At 38.2% G+C, this 23569-nt stretch overlaps 2 protein-coding genes across 4 annotated transcripts in view; one reads left to right on the top strand and one right to left on the bottom strand.

The window, feature by feature from the left end:
• The first annotated feature begins 481 nt into the window (after nt 1–481).
• The window catches only part of dnajc17 (DnaJ (Hsp40) homolog, subfamily C, member 17), a 32613-nt gene continuing 9525 nt past the window's right edge, over nt 482–23569 (top strand). For all 3 annotated transcript variants that reach the window (XR_015097070.1, XM_086094664.1, XM_086094665.1), the window contains exons 1-10: nt 482–673; nt 7453–7522; nt 8607–8665; nt 8769–8856; nt 9000–9076; nt 9853–9970; nt 10714–10763; nt 11939–12016; nt 13356–13436; nt 14038–14139. Coding sequence is in view for 2 of the 3 variants with exons in the window: in XM_086094664.1 (XP_085950790.1) it covers nt 593–673; nt 7453–7522; nt 8607–8665; nt 8769–8856; nt 9000–9076; nt 9853–9970; nt 10714–10763; nt 11939–12016; nt 13356–13436; nt 14038–14139 (804 nt within the window). In the remaining variant the exon portion in view is untranslated. The remainder of the gene's footprint in view (nt 674–7452; nt 7523–8606; nt 8666–8768; nt 8857–8999; nt 9077–9852; nt 9971–10713; nt 10764–11938; nt 12017–13355; nt 13437–14037; nt 14140–23569) is intronic.
• Nucleotides 20177–23526, bottom strand: LOC147163028 (cdc42 effector protein 3). Its single transcript, XM_086094666.1, has 3 exons — nt 22874–23526; nt 22643–22732; nt 20177–21479 (listed from the first exon to the last, which is right to left on the bottom strand). Exon 3 carries the CDS (start codon nt 21338–21340, stop codon nt 20726–20728), a length of 615 nt encoding a protein of 204 aa, XP_085950792.1. The 5' UTR covers nt 21341–21479; nt 22643–22732; nt 22874–23526; the 3' UTR covers nt 20177–20725.

Here is a 23569-nt window from a genome sequence, read left to right as displayed (position 1 = left end):
TTCTCACATTACTAATCTGAAGTGACATATATTCTAAAACAGACATTTCAGTTCTTACTCATTTGATTTACAGTCAATGTAATTGTATGCTGTGTCCACTAGAGAGCGACAAACTACCAATTTTAAAGACGCGTGTAGAATTCCCACGCTGTTTTACTTTATCTACCGTTCGTATTGTACTTGTAAAATTGTACTTCTCACTCCCTTAAAAAAGGCAGTCATGTCGGGTGCATTTTTTTGTTTATTCTTGTCTCCCCTTGAAAAAGTTATAAATAGTTATTACATTTCTAGTCAAGTGTTGGTAAGGAACGATAACTACTATATTACTGTATTATATATTACTATATGCTTTTTTTCAGTGATTATGAATGTGAAATGTAATTAATGTTTGAAGAACTTAAGACAATAGGGCGTTACACTTGGAGCGACGTAGCAAATACTTAAAACAACATTTCCCAGGGTGCTTTGCTGGTCTTACGTCATTAGTAGTCGCCAGGCACAACAAACATTCCTCCAAACAGTCCACTGGGCGTCGTTTTCTATAGCTTTTAATGATATCTGACATTTGTACGAAAACTTACAGTGAGAAGAAATGTCTGGAAAGGCAAAGGATATTCTAAAACTGGATCTTTATGGTTTGCTTGGAATTGGAAACACTGCTACAACGAAGGAGGTACGTACTGCATAAGCTAGCTAACCAGTTGATGCGTTTTACTAAAGGGAGCTACGTGTAATAATAATAATGTTGTATTATATATACACAGTATTTATTTGCTTACAAATCTGGAAAATCCCACGTAAAAAAGGAGAGCATAACCATTTCATATTTCATGTATGTAAGCAGTGAACTACAAGTCATGGAGCGTGTATTCAGTGTTCTTTTGTCTGCATGGCTGAATGAATGCATACATTATTTTCGTGTCAACAATTTGCCTTTCAAGCAATTCAGGAAAAAAATAGGGTCTTAAGAACAAAATTAAAACGCCAAACAGAGCATGTATCGCACGTGTTTCTTTCAGAAGGGCGCTAGGTGGCGACACTGTACGAGTTTTAGTCGTAACGTCAAATTGAAGGGAATAAAATAAAGTTAGACATTGACGGACGTGATCTCTGAAATCATCTCCAAAGATAATGTAGTAATTTTATATTCGAATGTAAATGTGTGGCTGATTTGACATTTGCTGAACATCCTTTCATTCATTCATTATCTGTACGGTTTATGCTCACTAGGGTCGCAAATTGCCTTTCTCTCTCTCCATTTCCTCTTCATCTTATTCTACATTCCAAAGTGGTTCACCATCTTACTGTCGGCCCCTTGTTCATCATCTCCCCTCCAAACATCCAACATATAAAATCCACAAGCTCGATGGCAAATCATTATTGTTGCCAAAATAAGGGAAGCAGTCAATTTCTTAATTGGAAAAAAAGTCCTCTTTTACAGACAATTATACTGGAAGAACTTAGTGGTTGTTTTGGGGCCAGAATTAAGAAGTACTGTAGACTGGTTCTGTGAGGTCTGTTGATTGCTCAGAGGGATGCAACATTTTTGTGGCCGGTACATTTAGTCTGTGGGGAGGGGGGGGGCTTCAATGAAGACAGATGTCAGCTGATGGGCAGTTATTTGGCCTCCTCCTTGACCACAGCTGTCTGTCACGTTGTTGATCACAAAGAAGGTAAGTGGCTCATCCCAGATCACATTTCTGTGGATTTGATCATGGCTTGTAATGCCACTGCATTGACATATGAGATTTGCATTCTTCATCTTGTGCTTCCATTTTGTTGTCACTTCTGTCAACTGATGAATGCTGCGGTAGCTGGCACGTTAGAGTCTATGATTGGCCAGTTTTATAATAGTAGTGTGCACATACGTATTTACTTTTGTACCCATGTATATCAACAAGCATTAGATCACAATGTCCTCAAGGAAGAGTTAACCTTCCACTGATTATTGGTGAGACAAAGTTAAAAAAACAAAACACTCTTAAGCAAGATGTTGGCACTATAATGCGTCATTGTTTGGTGATCTTAAGCAGTGTTGTTTGTGATAACATAATTTTGGCTACAATGTAGCCAAAGGTTCAACCTTGGTTTCATGGGACCATAATAACAAATTTTCCTACATTTGATTGTAAAATTTTGTGTTGGTCTAATGGAGCCATGGTTGACATTTTTTTTCTTCAAGAAAAGCCTTCTAGAGAAATTAAGAGAGGTACTTTTAATAATAGTGACGTGTGCTGACTAGGAGTGTTAGAAAAAGTCCATTCGGCAATATATCGCGATATTACAGCGCACAATTCTCGAATCGATTCAATATGCGGCCAAATCGATTTTCAAACATCAATTTTCTATGGGAATATTCAACAAAACGTCTTACTTAGGGTTAGGATTTACACATTATTAGCATGGAAGAATGTTATATTAATGGCACATTAAGCCTTAATATTTTTCAGTGCTGTTCAAACATGAAACAGACTGCAACCTGAATTTTCAGATAATAAATAAATTTTCATACAAATCTTACAGTGTACATGTACACGTTTACTGATGAGTATTTTCCAAATTTGAGTTTAAAAAATCGCAATAATCAATTTATAGATTCATATCGGGATTAATCGGTATCGAATTGAATCGTAAACCTATGAATCGTGATACGAATCGAATCGCCAGTTATTAGGCAATTCACACCCCTATTGGTTAGAGTTGTTTATTTTTATTTCCTCTCTTGAAATGGTGTATTAAAAAAAATCAATTGACTCAAATTATAGGTCACATTAACGGTGGGAAAAGTATTAATTTTTTATATCACACAATCGTGGTATTTAAACAGGGGTGTGTAGACCTTTTAAAACCACAATATATCCTGTGGTGTGTTGTGTCTTAAATATGGGAATACCTGGTGTGTTGCAGTTAACAGACATCCTACATGCCTGGAAGATATATTTGCTTAGTAAGAGCATCTGACTTTACTTTATTATTTGTAATATATTTAAACCCACTACATGGAGGTCTTTTTTTTTTTTACCCAGTTTATTGAACGTGTCTATAACATATTTTATGTTCTCTCTCCTTATATGTACACTTCCTCCACGGTTATTTTCAGCACATTAATTTGATGTCCTGAGCAGCACATTTTCTCATAAAAAACAACAACTTAAGTGCCACTACAAAAATGTATTGCAGGCCACAATTGATTTAAAGCAGAATTCCCAATAAAAAATAAGTGTGCTCAAGACCCCGAATCGTCTTTTATTAGCCAAATTTTTTTGGGGGGGATTATGATTGACATTAGTAACACTTTCTCCTTGTTGTCCTTCTTTCTGTCTTTATTTCTTCTTCCTCTTCCTGCCTTCCCCCAGTTGTGCCTGCTAATATTGTCCCCCCCAGCTGATGAAGCCCTGTTAATGGATGAAGCATTGTAATTAAAGAGGATAGGCTCATGGCAGATGAGGCAGCTAATCAGCTAACTCCCACTGCTGTAATTGGCCCCAAAGATGCTTTTAACGAGGACAAGATGTTGAAAAAGCAGTTGAAGCTGAAGCGGGCTGGGATCGGGGCATCACAGACATTTTTCACCATGAGCGGGGCTCCATTAGGTTACTGTCCATTTAGTACATTCGCTGGCCTTCCAAATAAAGCTTGTGAAGTACAGCAGAACCTCAAATACCCCAAATTTTCACAGAAAAATCTTCTTCAGGTGTAGTAAAAATTAGTCAAATTGACATACTTTGTTATGAAAGCACATCACGTAAGCCATCTGCACACAAAAATCCATTCTTGTGTTTCATACCATATTGTCATTTCCAACCAGTGTGTGGTAGTGTTATGAGAAATCATCAGGTGTACTGCGGGAAATTATCGAATTAAACCTAATTTCACTTCATTTTGTGAGTTTTTTTTAATATATGATATATGATGATATAATGAACTAGGGGTGTGCCCAAAAAAAAATCGATTCTCATTTATTATTCATTTATGATTCAGAATCGATTTTAAATGTCCCCAAATCGATTTTATTTAAATTATTTAAAATTTTAAATATATATATATAATAAATAATAATAATAATAATAAATATTAAATATTTTAATTATTTTTTTCTTGCCTTTGTCTGTGTGTGCCTTTTTATTTGGAGCGCTGTTCATGTTGTACCCGATTTGGCCACTTAGGGGCAGTCTGATTCCACTCGGTCTAATACACTGTTAAGTTGTAGCCACATTAGAGAGTAGAAGGAAAAAGTCACAATCAAGTTATTCCAATAAAAGTAGTTTTTTTGCAGTGTGGAGCCGTTCTTTTGAGTGATAAAAGTGCTGTGAGTAGCGCGCTAATTAGCATTAGCAAGTCAGACTGGAGTCGATCATTACAATTCCTTGCACATCTATAGATTGAAGCAAAAATCATTGTCAATCAAATCATTTTCAATCAAAAACCGTTCCGAATCGAAAATCGATTCTGAATCGAATTGCAGGCCCAAAAATCGGAATCGAATCGAATCATGAGACATTCAAAGATTCCCACCCCTAATATAGACGCAACAGGGGACAGAATAGTCAACATTGAAGTGTGTTAAGTGTTAACTGTATCCAAGAGCGGAATTGTGCTTTGAGTCAATGATAATGATGTGTAACATAGCTAAATGCTCCATGACAGACTACAATACCGATGATAGAATCTAGTAGTCAAACAGCTGAGCTTGTCCTAATAAGTCAAACATCCGCTAGTTTTACAGCAGATGAAGGGACAAGTTTATCTTGTCTACCTGTTGCAGATGATGACAAACATGGAGAAGAGGGTGCATTAAATTTTTTCCCCCTACTTTTCAGACTCAAAATTGTTTTATTATGAGAAGCGTTGATTTACCGGAAAAAGGAAGTTCTTTCAATTATTTAACAAATGATTAAAACATGCCTTAATTGCTTCACAAATATGGTTGAATATTAGGGGAGGGCCTGGTATGGGGCCAATGCCCGACGTATTGGTACTCATGATGGCGGTTGCCATTTATGATGAGAAACTAGAAATTAGAAGAATAGAAAATGGTCTTAATTTAATGCATCAATAGTACTGGGACTGGGTATCGAATGATTCTAATTTCCTTAATCGATTCGATTTCAATTCATAAGAGTTCAGTTTGATAAAAATTTCGATTTTTCCCGATTCGATTCACTTTAATTGAATCCAATATTGATTCATTATGGAACATCAATTCGTCTTAAATACCAGGGACATGATAAAAACACAAACAAGTGTTAGACAAACATTGACATCAGCACGGATGAGATGAAAATATTTTCATAATTCTAATTAAATAATTGTAAATCTAAATTTTAAAGATTTGGAATTGTCCTAAAGTGCAATAAGTCAATGCTTTCAAAGATGTAAGAAAATAATTTTAAATTAATGTGAATAGCAAATTTCTAGAAACCAGTTTGATAAAAAAAATCTTTAAAATTCTATTTTCTTATGAATTTATGGGAAAAAGAGATATTAAAATAATCGATTCATGGTTTTATGAATCGATATCAGGCTAAAAAAGGAAAATTTATTTGATATCGATTATTCAATTTTTTTAAACCCAGCCCTAAAAAGTACTAGTGGTATCAGTACTTGGTATCAGTGGCTGTGACTACTTAAGAGTTGAGTACTTGAGTCGTATGGGTATTGGACTAAGAAGAGTGGTATCGATTGAACATCCCTATTGAATGTAGTTGTTTTGTTGCAAACTATAGCAGTATTCATTCTAATGCAGCGTAAGCCACGTTCGTTCTAAATCTCTGAATATAGCCATCCAATTTCCCTGTAGATCATTGTGAGAAGGATGTTGTTACAAACTCTTCTGGACACTGGAGGGAAAATAAATTGAACATTTGAAAAAAGTGTTTAAAAGTACAAAATATTTTGCCGATAAAAATATTAAACAATGTGCAAGATGCGAATTATAGCAGGCAAAGTTTTGAACATACAAAAAACAAAATAACTCGTAATTTTTTTATTTTTTTGCTGTTTCATTTGATTTTGTGAAATGTGCTTTGGCCAAGTGTCCTTTCTAGTAACATTTGAATGTCAATAAATTACAATTTGTTCCAATCTCATAATATTTGAATGTCAGTACATTACAGTTTGTTCCAACTTGAGATTTACAGGACACAGAAAAAAAGAGGAACAGGCAGAGGGGGGGCGAAAAGGGGAAAGTAGGCTTAGGACAATAATAAGCGTGTGTATGGCACCGTTCCCCAGCTTTGCGTGTCAGTTTGGAGCTGTACAAAGTGTTTGCCAAGCATCAAGGCGAAAAGCGGCCTAATGATGACTGCTTTCTCCTTGAGCTATTTATTGTTTGAACCATACTTGAAAAAATGGAGTGAGAAGACACGATTTATGGCTCTTACCACCTGCCCCCCCCCCCCCAAGTAAAGTCAGCACGAAAAGAGCAACAGTAAATTCATGCCAAGGGGCCAAGGTGTTTGTTTTAAAATGACTAATGAAGGGTGCTTCATTTGACCTGTAACGTATTGGCAGGAGACTGATTAATGCTGAAAGGGGCTATCTGAACATAATGCAGAACAGAGGTATAATTATAACTTGTGCAAAAACAATGATGTTTTTTTGTGTGTGTGTGTGTGTGTGTGTGTGCAGAAAGCTGTTGTGTCACCATCACCAACTCTCTTACAATAATAAGAGCTATTTTTGACCTCAACTAGTTACGAGATTGATCAAAGTATGATTCACATTCCAGCCAATGACCCTAAGTTTTTTTTTTTTAACACAATTTTTAAGTAAAGCATTAAGTTATCTGAGCCCCACAAAAGTTTTGTCTAACAGCTTGATATTGGTGGCATTCCCATGGTTATTCTTGATAATGGCAATCTGTCTGTCTGTTATTTTAGCATTTTTAAGAAGTTTAACTATTGATGGAGTAGTGCTCGTCTCACATTTATATAAAACCAACCGTACCGATTCCTAGTTTTTTATTTTTTTCAACGTGTAAAAGCTGCCCTGCCATTGGTTCAGAACATTCAAGGGCCAATAGGATATTTTGGCACGGCATGCAGTGAACATGTCGTGCACGAGCAAGACACAAAATGCTGCCTCCAAAGTCCTATATTAGCGTTGGAAAAAATGGTATCGGCAGGTTACTGTTTGAATGCAGTATCGAGGCCTCTCCCGATACCGGTATTGGTATCGAAACAACATTAGTTGCTATGTGGCGCAGCGGTTCCTTTGTATTAATGTCTCAGAGGGACAGGAAACAGGATCAGCTCAGGTGTTGATTTCATCCAAAGAATACAGCCCTGATTTTAACTTCAACAGACAGGGTTGTGAAAAATAGAATGCTACTTTTACTTTTGCCAAAACCCGTGCCAAAGGGGATGCTGTAGCTGTAGTTCTTTTTGTGTCCTCTTGAACATGCTTCACTACATATTGTACCATATAGTAAGTGTTATTCTCTTCTTTTAGATCAAAAAAGCCTATCGACAGAAAGCTTTGAAATGCCATCCAGACAAGAACCCCGACAACCCAAAAGCAGGTAAGTGAACTTTTTTGAGCGTGATTGTACCCCTCGAACCATCAACCAGTCAGTCATATAATGTAAAGGTCAATTAAGATCTACAATTTCTAGCCAAATGGACCAGTCAAATTACGTGTTTTGCTTTTTTTAAAATCGTCTGGTTGACAGTTGCAAACCCATAAATGTATCACACAAGGAAATCTGTTTATACTTTTTTTTTTTTTTTTGTCAGACTGTCAAAAAGACACCTTGGAAAAAAGGCTGTCCAGTATTTCAAGTGAGGTTTATGCAGCTTTTGGATGGCTCAGACAATTGTTGATTATGTCATGCGGGAGAAAATGGGAAATTGGTGGGGTTGGGGCTCGAGTGGGATAATGTAAGAGCAGGGGGTCGGTTTCCCAGAAATGGAAAAGAAGCGGTTTGGAGGGCCTCAACACTTGAACCCACATATGGACAGACTTTGTCCCAATCGCACGAGACTGCAACCAGTCTGGGATGTGCAGGCTCTCTGGGGAAGGTTGCATGCATTTGTGAGGTGAGTTAAGGGGGTCATGCTTTTTTTCTTTTTTCCCCCCCCTTGACTTGCCTCTTTTAGGCATCACTGAGTTTCATTGTTGCCTGTTACAATATGAGTATGTAGGTAACCTGACCTCTGCTGGCAGTATGATCCCCAGATCCTCCTGTTAGTTAGAATTTGCCAATCCCAACCGGGAGTAACCGTGCCGCCCTGCCAGACCTCCCATAAGACGATAATTACGTTTGGCTGGTATGGTGCAGTAGCGTTGCATGATAGGGAGCACTTGTGGTCTTCTTGTATGCTTTTGTGTGTGTGTGTCAAATGACAACTGAGACGGTGGGGAATATTGCGTGGTAGCGATGATTGCGGCATTGGCGCTAATGGAAGACATGGAGCTGGTGCAGCATTGCAGGCTCGTCACTTGAGATATCGTGGCTGTTTTGGCACTTGACGACATCAGGCGCTAGCCTTCTCAAAACCTATGCATCAAAGTTACAAATTGAGCTGTGTGATTTTCTTTAAGAAACACATTTTGTGGGTTTCGGTTTCAATGTGGTTTTATTTCTTCCCTCTGCTTTGGTCTAGCGGAGCTCTTCCACCAGTTGTCTCAGGCTTTGGAGGTGCTTACTGATGCTGCTGCCAAGGTAAGGTGCACTAAGTCTCCCTACACTTCTTGTATGGCTTGTGATATGCACACTCACAAAAGGCACAAATCATTTATCCCGGCATTCATGATGGTGTTTTCAGGCCGCCTATGACAAAATTTGCGCTGCCAAAAAACAAGCAGAGGAACGAAACCGCAAACTTGATGACAAGAGAAAGAAGATTAAGCTCGGTATGTTCCCAGTAGAAAAGGCCAATGGCAACTGGTTTGTGAACTTGTAATGCATCACATCAGTATATTTTTTAAAAGTGTTGTATGATGTTATTTGTGTTGAACCGCATACACTCTCAAAGAGGGCCTTTATCTCTTGACAGATCTTGAGGCAAGAGAGCGACAAGCAGAAGCTCAGACTCTAGACGAAGTGGAAATCACAAGAACACTTGAAGAAGAGGTGAGGAACGACCGGCTAAAGAGAGAGCATAGAGGCTGAGAGTACACATTTTTTTCAACTCCATTCCAATACAGTACATTACAAAAAAATCACTTTGGAGCCAACCCAAGTGGTCTTTATTCAGTTTTCCATCAATTTCCCGATTCTTATTGCCTTGAAAGCTTCCAAAGTTTGGGGCCATAAACAGATGCTCCATCTTTTCACTGCCATAGCTTAATTATGTGTAAAGCCATTAGGTGATGTTGCATGACTCGGTACAGTTCAGAAACGCAGTGATAAAAAAAAAAAAAAGGGTGTGCATGCTTCCAGGTTGAGTCATACTATATGATGCTTATATGGCTTCTTGCCTTGGTGTAGACAGAAACTCACCAGTAGGGGGCACCGTCCTATTTTCAATCAAGTCCCAAGATTTCACTCCTTTTTTTCTTCTTTTATTTATTTATTTATTTATGACTGCTCTTTTTACATACATATTACTTTGCAAAGCCGATTTGAACAATGTTATCAGCTTGTAGATATCTGCATCTCCTACTCACTCATGATTGGAAATGTATTACTTTTAATCGTGAATATAGGAATTCTATCTGATCTACCCCTCTGTAAACTTCATCTTCTGTAATCGTTTTATTTTGATTATTATTGTTATTGTTACTATGTGTGTTTTTTTTTTAAACTTATTGACATTGATTTATTGTCGCTGAATAAAATGCCAAGATTCATATTTTTCCGTCCCTGTAAGTTGTTACATCTTTGTATTGTATGTCTTTTTCCACCAGATTACTCGTTTGAGGGAGGAGGGATGCAGACTGCTTGAGGAAGAACAGAGGCTCATCAAAGAGCGAATCCAAAGAGAAAGGGAAGAGCAGCAGAACGCGGGAGATTACAGCCACAGAAGTACTTCCATTTTTAATTTATAACCTGATGCATTGTGTTAGTTTGCGGGGTAAACAGACCAAGCTAGCGCCATGGAGTTCTGTCTTGCCCGCTTGAGTTGAATTTGCACTAACACAATTGTTTTACTTCTTATTTGAGTGAACCCCTGTAATCAAACTGTCAGTTAGAACTCTCAGCATTCACCAGGTGGCCTGTGATTTAACCAAATATTAGTCACACACACAAAAAGAATAAGTAGATGTATATTTTCTTGGCAGGAAGATATTTTGGCATGTTTTTCTAGGAATGCCGAACATCAAGCACACACATGCATGCATGTACGCACTCCAACCTCGAATTTGACCCCGTGAGCACATCTTTGCATGAAAACTCGTGTGTTCCCATGTTGAAGACACGAGGGGAAAAAATAGTCTAATAAATCAGTTGTATGGATGTATGTGAAGGTAAGGGAAGTCGGGAGTGTTGGCCCGAGATTAGACATCTTTTTGTGGTTGTGCAATTACTCATGCGAAGTCAGCACATCTTCAACTTGCACGCACTCAGGCCCCCCAAAGTCTGAAGCTGCGCGCTCGCTCTGAAGAGGCACTCTCTACATCATAAGTCTGTGGCATTCGCCATGTGACAGCCAAAATAAAACGTCTATCCATATGAATTAGTCCCATGTCTGCCCGAACAAAACATTTGTTTCTTTATCTTTTGACTTATTTTCAATTAATGCCTCATGTTTTTTTTTTCTCCCTCAGACTCTGTACCAGGAAGATGTTCCAGAAGCAACGTCACTCCTAAATTAAAGGTAGATCTGTGTGGTTTTAGTCGGATGACAAGGCTGGGAAGAAAGTAAATGATGAGATTTGAGATTCTGTCTCCAATCCCTCATCTGGGAACTTCTGAAAGTGCAGGACATTGGCACACAGTGATGAGCTCTACCAATCTCAGTTGATGTTAGAAGACATGACCAAAAAGGGTCTTTCTTATTTATTTATTTTTTTACTCCTAGTAATGGCCTGACATATTAACAGACACTGGGGATGTTAGCTAATGTTTTTAAACATAAAATCTGGTTTCCAAATTTGATAGCTGTCTAGCGCAGGAGGGAATTCCCTCACATTTTTGTGCTTAGTTAGAACAACAAACTGCAGCCTGGTGGCGGTTAATGTCAGGGCCCTCGTTCATGTACGTGAAGCATTGAGTGTATTGCATTTCAGGCGTACTGAGTTTGTGTTGGAAAGGCTGTGTTTTATATATGGTCAGACTCAAGATTCTTTCAGCCACCTCTCATCCTTGACAACACTTTGAAGTTAAAATTATTTTATTCCCTTTTTAATGTATGTTTTAAAATTCATATAAACATTTTTTTGTTGTATATTAATGTTTTATTCAATTTGAACCGAGAGAATTTTGAACTGAAACCCAAGACATCACATCTAGCAAATACTTAACATTGACTTACCATTATTGTGGGTAAACGAGGCTGCATAAACATTCACATTCCCAGAAATTCGGCTTCTTCTTTGACAGCGAGCAGAGAACTGGAGCGGAATCAACATATTGTGCTTGCCATCAATAATACTGCTTTATTTTGTGATATTTGCTGGGCCATAACAATGTGATTGATTGGAGAGGTTGCATAAGATCTGGTTTTAGCAGCACAGGAATTTATGAATATCGTGCCTGTGTTGCAAACTTTTTGTCGAAGCTAGTCCTCTCCAAAGAAGGCTTGCCCAGTAATCTCTAAAACATCATGTAATATGGAGGGAATCAAGCCGGAGTTAAAAATATATAGAACCTGTGTCTTAAAAAATATTCATTGAAATGGATATCAAGCTTTTAAACACTTTTTAACACACATAATACCATGGATCTACTCCCAGCAGCTCCCGATCGCATGATAAGCTATTATAATAACTTTTTTTTTCATTCTGTGTATCATTCTCAATAACATCCCTTCTGTTTTCATTTTCTTTTCAGTTGAAGTGGAAGTGTAAAAAGGATGACGATAGAAATGGTGGCTACTGTCAAGAGTTCATTCTTAAACTTCTACAAAAGGTAATGACAGATAAGGTTTGCAAGGACATTGAAAGTGACTGTTACAAGTTACTGATAAGATATTGTAAAACACACCTACTCACTTTACCATGGCGAGATTGTTTGCGTAAAATATTGCAGGAAGAATATGAGTAAAATGTATTAAAAAATAGTAAAATAAAAACATATATTCACATAATCTTACTTATAGTTTGTGGAGCTTACAAAATGTTTTTAACGCTGCTCATTTTAATGTGTTCCAATGCAACTCTCCAAGGTATCAACCCTGCTTACAAATATGCACACATATGAGGGCTGCATGACTTCAGAATTGTGTATCGTTTTATTTCTCCTTTTAAACAAGGCCCATTAAGTTTTGTTGTGGTGAAAGTGCTGAGGGCAATGTTGCAGTGCCCTTTTAAAGGCGTGCACGCCATTGTTCTTGCCCCTCTTACCAGGTGATTAAGCAGTGCCAAGGGAGGCACGAGGAAATGTGCTCTTCTCATGCAACTCATGCAACCACCTTCTGCTTCCATCCCTCACATGGCTATTGCAGGCATATGCCGGTTTGAAATGAGGATAGGGCAAGTGTCACTGACGTCAAGCTGTGTGGAAAAAGGCGCTTGAATTTCTCCCTAGCACGCACTCCTTCGAGAAGAATCTAGGTAGGACGGCTGTGTCAGGGTTAAGACTGTGGAAAATGAGGCTGTTGCCTTTTTTGGAAGAAATGTAGGAGAAAAAACGTTTTTGTTTGACATGGCAAGCTGTAATGAGTGACAGTTAATAGTTTGAGTTAGAGAAATAGCCACCGCTGTGTGGGAAAACAAGTATGGAATGTGGAAGACTGCGTACGTGTCCTTGTGGCGTTTAGAATAATACATCTTCATTGTTCCTTTTCATTTGTGGGTGGTGGTTGTAATGTTCAGATATTTTTATTTGAGAATATTTTTTTTGTCACAGTCAGGCTAGCTCTGGAGTGTATTTGATAAGCATTAACATTTGAGTTCAGTTCAGAAAGTTTCATATTATGCTATTATTATTATTATTATTATTATTAATTCCTCCCTACAGTAGCCTGGATGAAAGCATACATATCTTATCTTATTCGATCACATGTATCCCCCTTTGACGGCGCAGATAAAATGTTTACCTGAGTGGCTCATGTCTTCGCACAGGAAATCGATAGGGTACAAATTGAACCCTAATGTTTATTCCACTATCTGTCTCGTTTTGAAGTGTTATCAGTGATCAGTATTCCACACAAGATTTTTCTTGGTAAGGGATTAGAAATAATCTTCTAGTTTTTATATTCCTCTCATCCACTGTTTGACATTTTTTTCCTCTCATTTCTTACTTCTAGTACGGAGATATTTTGAACGTGATAGTATCAAGTAAGAAGAAAGGAAGCGCAATTGTTGAATTTGCGACTGTGAGGGCAGCTGTAAGTACCTCTTCTTCTTATTTTGCTTGTTAAAAACAAATAATATATGATGCCTACATTTGCAGTTTCACATTTCTTCACACATAGATTCTTTGAAGTCCCAGTTTACTAAGTTTAATGTAGTCTGATTAATTCAAACCATAACACCCAACACAGATTTTCTACCCACACTAACTCAATGTTTGGTTAGTAATTTTATGAAGTTAATATAATTAATGCAAATTTGAGCTTGCGGGTGCAGGGTTTTTGTCAGTGTTCCACACTATCTATAACCGAAGGCCTTCTTTTGACGTGTTTTTATTTATTTTTTGCTTCCTTTTATTTAATTTTTTTTATTTTTTATTTTTTGCCCGAACATATCTGCCACTCTCCTGGTACAATCTCTTTTGTCTCTGCCCACCGATGTTTAGGTTACAGCTTTTGTTTTTAATAGTAACGCAAGTAGTGGATTCTCTTTCATTGTCTATTTTAGATGATAAATGCTCAGGATGTTGTCCGTATGTATTTTATATGTATGTAAAAATTGTTATGTATCTGGAAATCACAATAAGGATACATCTTTCTACCATCACCCCTTGATTTTTTTATTTTTTATCCTTAGGAGCTGGCAATAAAGAATGAAAGTGGCCTGTGTGAAAATCCATTGAAGGTTTCGTGGCTTGAAGGCCAGCCAGAAGTTGATCCTGCATCTCAGTCTACACAGGTACAGATTTATAGCAACTCGAAAGTGTTGGAATTCTATCCATTTTCATGATGAACGCCAGCTTTTATTAGGAATATCCTCTCATGGTACTGATTCCAATAATAATATAATTTCCTAAACACTGTCCCACAAAAGAGAGGTATGTAAACCTTCTGCGGTTTAAATTTGTATCATCAGATCTCAGCTTTTGCTACTATTGCCTGGCTTTGAACAATTTTTTGGGTGAAATGATCTTCAGTTTATTTGCTTTAAAGTCGAGAGACTTTCAGCCATGTTGGTCCGCTGCTCATTAATGGTCCTGACCTGGAGGGCCCCGGGAATGTTAAGAAGGAAGAAATGCTCTCTACCTTACTTCGTTTCATTAACTCATTTACTCCCCAAAATGTATAAATACGGTCTATTTTAAATGTTTGAAGTGTCCCAAAGACGTATTTATACGTTATTATGTTGTTGTTTTTTTTTATGCTAAAGCATACGGAAGGCGTTGATGCAGCCTCTCAACTGCAAAGAATGGTTGAAGAAATGGTAGTTATCACACAAACGGCCAGCAGGTGGCAGCAAAGCAAAAGAGATTAACCAGGGCCACGTTGAAAAAAAGCCCATTTACTCACAATTTTAAATAGATTTGTGAAAAATGATTAAACGTAGCTATATTTTAATGCTAATTTCTACAAAACGGAAGCAGATAGAAATATACTTTTCTTTCCTAATGAAAGAAGAGACTCTAATATTTTATTTATTTATTTATATTTTATGGGCCTTGCAAAATCAGTCAAAATGCAGTAAAACAGTCGGGAGTGAAGCTGATTGCTTCAGTGAAAATGGCTGGGAGTGAATGAGTTAAGCAATTTTGATATTTCTTGATCACCTTTTTCAAATGTATTGCCAATGAATTTTTAAAAAACACAGTAGTCCATGTTCGTCATTTCTAGAGGGATTTTTGCACCTGCATAAACCAAGAGAATGTAATAAATTAATCAACTACTTAAATGATCCCACCACCTCTCTGAGTCTCTAGAGATAACAAACTCAGTTTCACCCTCTCAAGCCCCCTTGCCAAGGGAGATTTCGACTGTGCACTGGGAATTGTCATTCTAATCTTTTGAAATGTTATTACTGTAACCTAGTTAGCCTTACTGATACCCAAGGCTGATTGCTTCATAGATTTAACTGTGCACCCGAGACCGAAAACAACACAGTTGTAGGGGGATTTTCAAATTAGTCTTTTCTGGGACGTGTTCTCAATAAGGACCCTCATGACATAATGTTGATCCACATCTGGTTTAAGGTCAGTGGCCAAAACCTTAGAGGACCCATCTCATTGGATATTATCTGAAATCAAACAATTGGATCCCTCTCCTGTTATTTATCCCGCTATCACCTCTTCACATCAGCCAGCTGCAAACACACAAGGAAAGGCTCTTGTGTGGAATAGCTTCCAGTGCAAATGTAGTGCTCTCTACAGGGAGCAGACACATGCACACACATTCAGTACACTACTTCAGACTCACAGGCCAAAATTGAGGCCTAAAAGAGTGGGGGCCTTACGTTTTCCTTGATGACTCTGCCTCAGTGTCAACTGGGTTCTACCGGTAATTATTATTGTAATGTAGTGTTTTTAAGGGTACGCTGTTGTCTCCCACAGATCACAAAACAGATGACACCTGCTCTTTCTGTTAATGTGGTGTCAGATTGATTGGTTGATCAAGTCGATGCGTGTTGCTGTCACCTATTTTTTTGTTACTACGGGTATTATTGATGTGAAAATATTTCCATCCTTCTTATGTAGAAACATTCCAATGATCCTGATTTAAAAATAATTTCTGGTAAATTGTCATATATATATAGCTATATTTTTCTAGAGAATATCAGAAAATCCAGAATGAAACTGAGATAAACTATCACTCTTCATCGACATGTATGATTAATGATGCATAACTACTACCATCTCTATAATACAGTATCACGCACAACAAATTGTCAAAAGTAATGCTTCTGCACAAAGATGCGCTACACGCTACATCGTGAATAGGTGTTTATTGCATCCTCTACAATAGTATACCATATTTGAAGGGAATCCATTATGTTTATGTCTGTGCATGTCCACACTTGATTCGTCCGACAAGAACTGGAGAGGCATTGCCGACTTGTCATGACACAAACCAAATGCAGCAAATCATCCCCTCTGGAATTGTTTTGATAGCTCATCAGTTTGATAGTGCTTGAAAATGGCATACTTTCACCCAAGTTAGCACTGAAAGTCTTTTAAGTAAGTCATCAAGTGTGTATAGCGTGCCTCTTTAAATATAGGTGATGGACATTTGTCATTTTATAAGGACAGCCAAGAATAGCTTACTCACAGTTTACATCTAATGAAATTGTTGTGCTTCAGGTTAGTTTGGAGGGTCAAAGGACAGGGACAAAGAAAACAAAAGGTATATAATACCTAATGCACTCAATTCAAAAACATCAAACATTTTGGCTGTTATTCAAGATAGCTTGTCCGCTATCTCATATTAGCGCTAGTTAGGACAAGGCTGGTATAACACAATGGGATGGATAAGAAAAAACAAAAAACAAAAACTGGGGTCTGCCGTTGGCTAGGATACAATAAGGGAGGGATCCTGGGGGTTAAAGTACCGATAAGTTATTTTAAACTAAAATAGAAAATCTTTCCGTACTCCTGCGTCAACACAACACGGTGTACACTAAATATGAGGCTTTGGAAAACATACAGTATTGATAAATCGCTATACAAGTGCACTACATTTACCATTATGATCAATTATTATTTTTATTTTTGGAGTATGACAAGTTTTTTTTGGAACAAGTACAATTACTAACCCATTTGAGTTGATTCGGGAATGGTTGGTTAATGTCAAAACAATGATGTGGATTTGGGTACCAGTCCAAGCTCTTGTGCGTTTGTAATATTGTGATGCGAAGATCAAACATCTATATGGTTTCACAATCATAAAATAAAGGAGCCATACCAACAATGTGGCCTGTGACAAAAATGAGGCCTTGACAGCCATGCTGTTGGGAAAAAACATTTCATTGTGAATGTAATGTAGCTTAACCTTTTATACAATTTCTGGCCAAATTCTTACAAGAACACATTCTTATTTAATGTGCAGTTGGGGTTCAAGCAAACCAAGAAAAAAAAAGTCCTAGTTTACAGGACGGATGCACTGGTTTTGATTAGTGTAAAATGTACCGATGTAGAGAAAAGAAATGTTTGCATTGGTATTAGTTTTGGAAAGATGCAATGTGATTTTTAGTGTGGTCAAGATGTCAAAATGATTGTGTTATGAGCCTGTCCTAAATATCTGTTTTGTATTTCTTTAGTCCCAACCCTCTTTAACCTGATAAAATGTTCTGACATGACTTGACAGACAACTCAAACAATATCAGTTTCACAGGGTGGCCATGTGTGTGAAACATGAAATATATTTCAGTAGCATCAGGTTGTGCTGGGAGATGTGAGTACATTAGAAGGACACATCTCTCATTTGCCAAAACAATATTTTCAGTGTTTAGTCCGTCCCTGACAGAATTCATAAATCATAAGAACTACACTGCATTCTGTGTGACATAAAGTTTAGATGTTTGGATGGAGAGAAGTAGTACCAGATGTGGTTGAGATTTGTGCTGCGCAGGCAATAACATTGGATATCCTATAACCCCCCCTCCTCCTCCTTGAGTCAATCATGTGGCTGACCACTTGTTGAGATATAGTTTGTGATTTGTCACACTTTACCTCCACAAACACGACTTCACATAAAATACCGGGATGAATTGTTTTTGTCTTTTCAATTATAGCTTTACATCATTGGGAGTTTAACATTTCACAATTCTTTTCTCTGGCAATCAAAGTGATTAACGCGTCCTTGTATCAGACGGGGAATTATGTCCACATCATTACATGCATATTGCCAACTAGCAGTTGATCTTACTGCAATATTATTATTATTATTATCTTATTTGAACACTGCTGAATATACACTGGGAATTTCTTAAAACTCTCCAAAAAATTGTCATAACATGTGGCCTAATCCTCATCAAAATCACAAGAATAAACTAAAAAAGGTCTACTTAATCTAATACTACAGAAACAATTTCATGTATTCATACTTTTATTGAAAGTAATATTCACAGGAGAGGGAGGAAAAAGTTAGTCAACCCTTGGATTTCATAACTGGTAGGCTTTCCTTTGACCAAATGTCTTCTATAGTTGCCGATAAGACATGCACAATGATCATGATAAATTTGGGCCCATTCCTTTTTACAAAAGTGTTGCAGTTCAGCAGATTCCTGGGATGTCTCAATTGGGTTGAGGTTAGGACTTTGAATCTAAACTTGTATAAAGCTGGAAAATGTTACAAAAGTATAAATATCTTGGTGTTCATCAGTCCACCGTCCACGATAAGAAAAATGGTCTATTAATGGAGAAAAGTGGCCATCCTGTAAAGATGACTGCAACAGCAGAGTGAAGAATGCTCAATGATGTTAGCGTAGCGTGTCAGCTGAAGACAGAAATTACTAGCACATGCCTACATCTCTGATGACAAAGCTCCCGTACATCAAACATTAAACAAAAATGGGGTTAATGAGAAAACACCAAGGAGGAAGCGGCTACTGCCTAAAAAAAACATTGCGGCACGTTTGAACATCCATTTGCTCTTTAGCAAGAATACTTGGATGTTCCACAGCACTATTGGCAAAAATTCTGCGGACAGATGAAACCAGAGGTGAAATGTTTGGGCGGAGCGTACAATGACATGCGTGGAGGAAAAATGTCACAGCACGCCAACATGAAGCATGGTAGAGGGAGCATCATGATATTGGGCGCACTTTGCTATCTCAGGGCCTGGACAGATCCCTATCTGCAGTAGAAAAATTAATTCACGTCGATCAAGATATTTTGCAGAAGAACTCGAGGCCATCTCGCCAAGTTAGAGCTCAAAAGACAAGCAAAAAAAATATTCACAATATTTTCAGTAAGTATTTGTGTGATATTAGTTTAAGCAGACTCTTGTTTGTTTATTCTTGTGATATTGAAAAAAGACATCACATTTTATGACCAATTTATGTAGACATTCCCAAGGGTTCACCTACTTTTTCATCCCCCTGTACCAGTGCAATTTAGATTTCTAGTTTTAGTGACGGGAAGCTCTTTCATTCTGCATCAATTTTCGCAAATCATGTCAGACCAAGACTTATTTCTTCACAATAGATTATTCTTTAAAAAATAAATAAATTTAATGTTTTGTCATCAAGGTCCCGAGTGTGCTGACAAAGTGTAGCCTCGGCCACAAAACCATCATTGTAGACATTTTAAATATGCATTTCTTTACTGCTCCAAAATACAAAACAGTACATTTTTTGGATGCAGACGTATTTCACAATATGTTTTTCTGATTTGAAATATAAAAACAATGGGGGACAACGACACTCCACTTAAAATAGTTGCAAGCCAAACAGATACAGTGCAGACGTGCCCGCAACATTGCTGTTTCTGTTGGCCATGCACAGAAGTCTATTTCTTCGCAATGGGACACTTGTGGTCCGCACATTACCAGTGTGGCACTTTGACATGTGGCTCATTGTGGCTTTACCCCACAATTGACTTTACCATCATTCTTTCTGCTCTGAAAGATGACTGACTGGAGGTGTATCTTCTCTTCTTCATTCCATGTGTGCCCACATTTACATGTATTCTCTTCCTTTCTCATGTGGGCAAGAGTGTGTGACATACAAGCATATATTTTTCATGTCGGAGGTTTGTTTGGTCAGAAGGTTGTGTTTAAATCCTCATCAAGACTTTCACAGCTGTAATGGATGTATCTGGTCCTCTTCCCTCCACACCTCCTGCATATGTGGAAGTATCGCTTTACCATTTACCACTTTCTCGTGTGCCGTTCACCAGAGTATGGGACTCTGTTTGCAGCTAAGAAAACAGCCTGCTCAGGTTTTTTCTAGTTTCTGAGGTCTCTTGGACCTGTGGCCTGGATTGGGCTACAGTGAAACCTGCCACCACTGGCAATGACTTTTATTGGAAGCAGAGCTAAGTGTTTGTTTTCACTACATTGTTGGGAATGAGAGACGGGGGGTACCTTGGTCTACCTTTGAGTAGGGCCTCAGTAATGCGTGCGAGGAAAAATTGCCCTCTGCACACAACAGATTGGCAAGCACTCCAAGACATCACAACTCCAGGATTTTGGGTTCTAGCTGCAGCTTTTCTAAGCACTACACTACTTAAGCCATAACAGCCGGCAAAATGTTTACAGTGGGGTTTGGGGAATACCAAAAATAGCAGAGGGAAGTACACGTTACACAAAGATGAAAATGTACACCTTAACGTTCAATATCAGTAAAATATCTCCACAAAGATATGAATCAGTTTACAACATTGCAGACTAAATGTAGTCATTTTCAGCAAATGTATATCTTGGTTGTTAATGTGCTTTACCCAAGAGTTTTGGCTGACCCTGACTTTTACTACAATGACAAAATGATGTTTGTCTCTCAAAAGGGACTGGAATTTGATTGCCCTTTTTGCTCTTTGCACTGCTAGCTAATTCCTTCACTGTTGAAGTTTGTCCATCACCTGCAGAACGTCGTCCAAAATGGAAGGACCCAGGTCGAGGCTAAAAGAAAAGCCATAGTCCTCCTCTTTCTGTTGTCTTTCAATCTTGTCACCGACCACCGAGGAGTTTCCATTCATGTCTGCACTTAGTTCGCTCCATCCAGCTCGGGAAAATTGATTGGTCACAACGTTGTTTCCTCTTTCATTCCTGCGCACCAATTCAGTGTCACCTTCCTCGTTGTCCAGCAGTGGCATAGAGCGGCATTTCTTCCTTTTCTGGCTGGCATTGTCCTGGTAGTCCACAGGCCAGTCCGGGCCCTCTGAACCCTCGGCCTCCATATTCAGGCGAGGGGGTTTTGGTGGTGGAGAGCAGGCCAAGAAGACATTTTGCTCACTTTGAGAGCTTTGTAGAAGCAGATTATGGCCCATTTTTAAGAAGGAAAGGTCTCCAAAGCTGTCTCTATTGGCGTCATTTTTAATATGTGAAATATGGCGGAAATCAGCCAGCGGTAGACTGATCATGTTGACAGAGAGGACCTCTCTGCGCTTTGAGTGTCTGCTTGACCAATGGCTAGTGGTTGGCTTTCTGTGCAAGGATGCTCTAAGTGGCATCTTGGCAGTCCTTATTAAAGAATTCTGGGTTTTTGTATTTGTCCTATTAATATGATCAGCAAAGTCGTAGAACCTTTTGTATTTCCTTTTTTCAACAGTCAACGCTTGGAATCTGATGTTTTGGAAGCATCATTGCCATCTGCAAAAAAACAATAACAAAGAAGCATTAATTAATTGTCATGGTTCTAATGACATATTTTATTGTTTGGTATTTGTCAAATATCTTTTATAAATAACTTAATGTCATAGTTTGTTTTAGTTCACGTCAGTGCTGGTTCTGTTCTTGTAATTGTGCAGGCCCTAATGTGAAACTGGGCTATATAAATTGGCTTGAAATGAATAGGCAGCCTTTATGTGGCATTTGCACATGATTTTTTGTTGAATTAAATGTTATTATTATATTGTTTGGTTGGTCTGAGAGTTCTAAGTGTACTTTGAAGCTTTCATCTTCAAATATTTTTACTTTTCAGAGCCACATTTTTCCTTTAAAAGCATGTGTGGTCTCTTGTGTATCTTTCAGTGGAAGTCTGTTTAAGACTTCCAGTAAGAATAGCTACACAATTTACCATCTTGCGTGTCTGTGGAGCTCATAGTTTTATTTACTGTTACTTCTGTAATAATAGCTTGGAACTCTATCATGATTTTTTTTTTTCTTCATGAATAATTTTAACTGAGCTCAAAATTGTTCAAGACTATTTAAAAATAGTGGTTTGGTAGCAATCAAACAAACACGAAGTAAAAATTTAATGTGGAAAGAAAATGAAACCCCTTTCACGTTTCGTGACTTATAATTATTGTATTAAGTAAAACCAAACTGAGCGGACCAATGCTGGCATGTCGATTAGATAATCATGTCAGGGTCTGTGATTTTTTTACGGTCTCCCAAACAGCTTTGGCCACATTAGAGCTATGTTCGTGACTTGAAACACTCACTTTGTAAATTTGTAAGCCACTACAGCAAACAGGTTTTGTTGGCCCGTAAAGGTTTTAATCGGCACTTTGGTAGCAGCGGGAGATTGGAGCGCACGGACAGAGCAGCATTCCTATCCCAACATGTCAGTTTGGCCAAGGAGGAGACTCAGCCCTGAATTTTTGTCCAGGAAACGCTCAACGTAGCCAAGTTTAAATTAAAGTAGCCCATTAAAGCAGATTGGCCAAGAAACACTCTAAATGATCTTTAAATGCTGCCATAAATGATTCACCTTTTAAGATTAGGAATCTAGCCCTTGAAAAACATTAACCAACATGGAAGAATACATTATTTAAAGCTTTTCCTTCCTAGAAAGATTGATTGTTTCTTACCTATGTTCTTGAGCAAATACTGGATATTTGAACTCCAAGCTTGCACACTCGAAACTGCCATGAAACTTGGCTGTGCCTCGTACCTGAACACTGAAAAACATGACATGACGGGACTTGTTCAACTGTTGCAGAGACTTCAATTCGTAACCTTGAGACATGAAGCAACTAAGATAAAAATGGGGCTTTCCTCAGTGACACAACAGAGTTTTTGAATTAAAATACTGTATCTACCTTTTGCTTTCAGTCCATTGAAACTTCGGTCTTTTCTTCAATAATCCATCCTTGTGCCAACTACCATTTTCTCTGTAGATCTCTCCAGGTGTGTTGCCGTTGAAAGTCTTTGCATGAGTGATAAACCGGGTGAGGTCAGAGTCCAAGCACATCATAAAGCCTCCAGGTAGAAGCATTTTTTTGAAGGTATAATATACTTCACTTTACACTCATCCCAGTCTCGGATATTTGCCAGCCACCAGATGATGTCATCCAGGTTGCAAAGTTAGTTGGTTGTTTAGTCACCAGTGTCAACGGAAGTCATTCCGGAAGCTTGGCTGCACCTCTCAGCTCCGGGAGAGGGTTGGCGCAGGGTGAAAGACTGAAGTACACAACTGCCCAGTGTGTAATTGCATTATAGAGTGACAGGGTGAGAGTGGTCGAATTTCAAAAGTGCAACAAGTTGTGTTTTAGAGTGTGCGCCGTGTGCTCCATAGCGTGTGTGCGCCTTTGTAAAAAGCAGGAAGTCATGGTCAGTGAGCAAACGGGCCAGCTACCCAGAGGAGGAGGTTAACTGATCCCTAATCTCCATGTCATTGTCCCGCTGCTCTGCTGATTTCATGATTTCCTGACTGCCGTTGGCTTGTCTAAAGCCCCTAAGTCGTACACCTCGACAGGCCCGTCTGCCTGACTGGAGGCCGACTGTGTAATCAAAGC

This window comes from Leptonotus elevatus, chromosome 14, assembly GCF_054856555.1.
Source record: "Leptonotus elevatus isolate MCC_2025b chromosome 14, RoL_Lele_1.0, whole genome shotgun sequence".
In the NCBI taxonomy this organism is placed as follows: domain Eukaryota; kingdom Metazoa; phylum Chordata; class Actinopteri; order Syngnathiformes; family Syngnathidae; genus Leptonotus; species Leptonotus elevatus.
The sequence above is the reverse complement of the archived record's forward strand: the minus strand, read 5'-3'. Positions and strand labels throughout refer to the sequence as shown.